Below are 4016 nucleotides of genomic sequence, written 5' to 3'. Positions count from 1 at the left end.
CAGTGGTTTTACCCCACTTTTTTCAAGTTAGCTTTTAGCTAGGAAGCTGTAACTCACAGGGTACTTTCAGACCTTTAGTCTGTAAGTGGATTTAAGGTATCAGCATTCTAGCTTCTTCCTAGCCAAAGCTAGAGGCCGAAAAGTGTTGCATTTCAGCTACGAAAATCAAAATGACAATTTTCAGTGGTTTTACCCCACTTTTTTCAAGTTAGCTTTTAGCTAGGAAGCTGTCACTCACAGGGTATTCTCAGACCATCAGTCTGTAAGTTCAGTTAAGGTATCAGCACTCTAGCTTCTTCCTAGACAAAGCTAGAGGCCGAAAAGTGTTGCATTTCAGCTACGAACTTAATCAAAATGACAGTTTTTAGTGGTTTTACCCCACTTTTTTCAAGTTAGCTTTATGCTACAAGGCTGTAACTCACAGGGTACTTTCAGTCCTTTAGTCTGTAAGTGCAGTTAAGGTATCAGCCCTGTAGCTACTTCCTAGCCAAAGCTAGAAGCCGAAAAGTTTTGCATTTCAGCCACGAACTAAAATCTAATGACAGTTTGTAGTATCAGTACGCCACTTATACCAAGTTAACTTTGAGCTAGAACGCTGTCACTCGCAGGGTACTCTCAGACTAATAGACCTTAAGTCCTCTGAGCATTTCAGCCCTGTAGCTACTTCCTAGCCAAAGCTAGAGGCCGAAAAGTGTTGCATTTCAGCTACGAACTTAAAGTGTGAAGACAGTTTGTAGTACTAATATGCCTCTTTTACCAAGTTAGCTTTGAGCTAGAAAGCTGTTACTTGCAAGGTTCTCTCAGACTCATAGACCTTAAGTCTTCTGAGCATTTCAGCCCTGTAGTTACTTCCTAGCCAAAGCTAGAAGCTAAAACGTGTTGCATTTTAGTCTCAAACACTTAGTGTTACCACAGATATTAGTACTTTTACTCGGTGTATGAGTAATTTATCTGGGCGAGCTTGGTATCGTTGGAAAGGGTTTTTCGAGACGAAAACAATGAGTCTAAGCAATCTTAGATAGGTAATTCCTTCGCGCTGTGACAATGCAAAGAATGAAGACATGCATTATGATGTTTTTTTTCACTTTATTAGGAAACTGATACTTAAATTGAAACTCCACCCACCTGCTTCCAGAAGGATCAGACCTCATTTTCACTACAGAGGTCAAGAGAGCAACATGTGAGTACCTTTCCAGGCCTATTTTTTGATGTTTAAGCCTTCCTGTACCTAGACCACCTGGATTTTAAAAGGTTTTGCATGTTTTGCTCAGTTTTTGATGTAGTCCACCTGGGTCTTAACTGTTTTTGCAGTTTTTGCTTACTTTTAGATGTGGTCCACCTGGATTTTAACAGTTTTTGCAGGTTTTGCTTGGTTTTTGATGTGGTCCACCTGGATTTTAACAGTTTTTGCAGGTTTTGCTTGGTTTTTGACGTGGTCCACCTGGATTTTAACAGTTTTTGCAGGTTTTGCTTGGTTTTTGACCTGGTCCACCTAGATTTTAACAGTTTTTGCAGGTTTTGCTTGGTTTTTGACCTGGTCCACCTAGATTTTAACAGCTTTTGCAGGTTTTGCTTGGTTTATAGCTGGGGTTTATAGCTGAACAGTTTTACCTGTTTACACATTTAAARTGCAAACACTTACAGTTGTCTGTTTCATCTTTTTTTTTTACAGAAACAATGACTTGGAGATGCCCCATCTGCTTTGGAGAGCTGGTCAATTTGACCGTACATCTAAAAAATAAGCATAATGTGCAGAATCTGACAGAAAGGAGAATACTGTCCACATGGGCAATGGGTCGTATTAACATCCGAACCTGCCCATGCCCAGCAATAGGCTGTGACTATCAATTTGGCTGTCACCTTAACAGGCACTTGTCAGAATTTCACACTGAACTTTCTGAACAGCAAAGGTTTTGCCTGTTAACAAGAGTCCGCACCAACAAAATTATCGAGCTCTTAGCTGAGCTCAGAGCAAGTGAGCCAGACCAACCAATGGTGACTACCTTTGACTTGGATGGTGTTCCACTACGAGACATTGAGCAGCCCTATTACGACTCCCGCTCCAGCTCGTGCACAAATCCTGAGTGTGCTTCAATGTTCATAGGGTAAGCATTTTTTGTTTTTGATGTCATCTGATTTGTTTACACACAGTCTAACCAGGTATTATTTGATACTTTTTACAGCCTACAGTCACAGGTGAAGCATCTTGAAGAAAGGATTGCCCAGCTTTTAAGGGCTTTGAAGGTTGCTAAACGCGTGGCTGCAGGATTAAAGTCAGAAATTAGAAGGCGGGGGTATCAGGAGGTGGGTGATTGATAGGATCTATGTTTTCCAGCATTGCCTTTTAGGGTGAGATGATAGTCAGTATGGCCTTTGTTGTTTGTCTGTGACAGGAGCCGGAAAAAAGAAGATGGGCCCGGGGAAAGGAAATACAGGCTCCAGCCGAAAGCGAAGCCTCGTCTTACTCCGAGCAGGAAGTGGTAAGATCTTTATTTTGTACTGTCCCTGACTTTTGATACAGTTGGATTGAAGGTGCAAGTCACACATCAACGTTCCTGTTTGTCACTAATTCTTCATTTTTTTCTGCCCTCTCCTGTACTTTGGATGACAAGGAGGAGCCCGACACCTCTGCAGAGTCGATTCTCCTCCCGACACAGGAGAGAATTCACATTGCCAAGAGGAAAAAGAAGACAGAGGGGGATGAGGAAGAAGAGGAGGAAGAGGAAGAAGAAGAAGAAGAGGAAGAAGAAGAAGAGGAAGAGGAAGAGGAGGAGGAGGAGGAAAAGGTAGAGAAGGAACAGGTGGAGGAGGAACAGACTGAGCAGCAACAGGTGGAGGAGGAACAGACTGAGCAGGAACAGGTGGAGGAGGAACAGACATAGCAGCAACAGGTGGAGGAGGAACAGACTGAGCAGCAACAGGTGGAGGAGGAACAGACTGAGCAGCAACAGGTAGACCCACAGTTCGAACTGCGGCTGGACATCCTCCCGGAGGGCAACATTTCCAAAGAAAACATCCCAGAGGGAGCTGTCCAGCCGGATGTCAACATTGCTGGTGAGCTCAACAGTCGGTTGTCATCCCCCACGACTGCTGTAAAAAGCCCTTCCCCTCCCAAAGCCAAACCTTCTCCTCGCACCAGCACTCCAAAGATTGAAACGAAACAGAAGAGGAGCGAAACATGGTCCAGGGGGGTTGCCAGAGGAAATGTGATGAGGCACCTGCGGCTACCTGAATCCATGAGTGAGTCAACCTCAGTATGTGCATGGCTGTTCTTTTTCACTAAAGCTACTGACATTACTGACATAAATTTCAACCTCTTTTCAGATGCATACGTCGAAAAGTTCAGGATATTTTACCACAGGCCGACAGGCACCCCAAAGATGGCAGAGTCCAACATGGCCAGGATCAGCCGTGTCAAGAGTTTCCTATACTACATGTCCATAGGCCAGAAAAAAATCACGGACTGGAAATTTCTGATGAACCTCCCCCGACTGAATCAGTGAGTAACAGGGTCCAACCGGCTCGGCTCCACGTGCTTATTATTATTTTTTTGGTATTTCACGTATTTTCAATAACAGTTTGCTTCAACACCACAGGTGGCTCCAAGACATCACAAACAGTGGAAAGACCATCACCACTGTCAGGTACTACATACACAACATGGTAGAGTTCATCGATTTCATGCTTGGGTCAAATCCGCCACACTCTAAGCTGACCCACGAGCAAGCAAGAGAGATCAGGATGTTCCTGGAAAAGGCGAGGAGGAACACGAGTCGGGACATAACAATCCATTCGAACAGGGTCAAGCACGACAAAATGATGAAAATACCCTCCATCGCCTCCATCGAAACCTGCTTGAAACTGGCACCTGCAAAGATAGAAGAGCTGCTTGGTAATTGTTTACCTCTCTCTTTTTCATGCCACAATACCCATCAGATGCTATCTCTCATCCAAAACCAATGTCTTCTATCTTACAGGAGAGCTGGAGCTGAATAGCTCAAGAACAGGGACAAGGT

General features: G+C 44.0%; 1 protein-coding gene across 1 annotated transcript in view; it reads left to right on the top strand.

Moving 5' to 3' along the window:
* Window positions 1-2791: 2791 nt before the first annotated feature.
* The window catches only part of LOC106511395 (uncharacterized), a gene marked incomplete at its 3' end in the record, with an annotated part of 2821 nt that continues 1596 nt past the window's right edge, over window positions 2792-4016 (top strand). Inside the window, exons 1-4 of the mRNA XM_014000157.1 lie at window positions 2792-3240; window positions 3325-3499; window positions 3597-3892; window positions 3978-4014. Coding sequence (XP_013855611.1) covers window positions 3210-3240; window positions 3325-3499; window positions 3597-3892; window positions 3978-4014 — 539 coding nt within the window. The remainder of the gene's footprint in view (window positions 3241-3324; window positions 3500-3596; window positions 3893-3977; window positions 4015-4016) is intronic.

This window comes from Austrofundulus limnaeus, unplaced genomic scaffold (assembly GCF_001266775.1).
Source record: "Austrofundulus limnaeus strain Quisiro unplaced genomic scaffold, Austrofundulus_limnaeus-1.0 Scaffold2748, whole genome shotgun sequence".
Classification (NCBI taxonomy): domain Eukaryota; kingdom Metazoa; phylum Chordata; class Actinopteri; order Cyprinodontiformes; family Rivulidae; genus Austrofundulus; species Austrofundulus limnaeus.
This window is presented reverse-complemented; position numbering and strand designations above follow the sequence as displayed.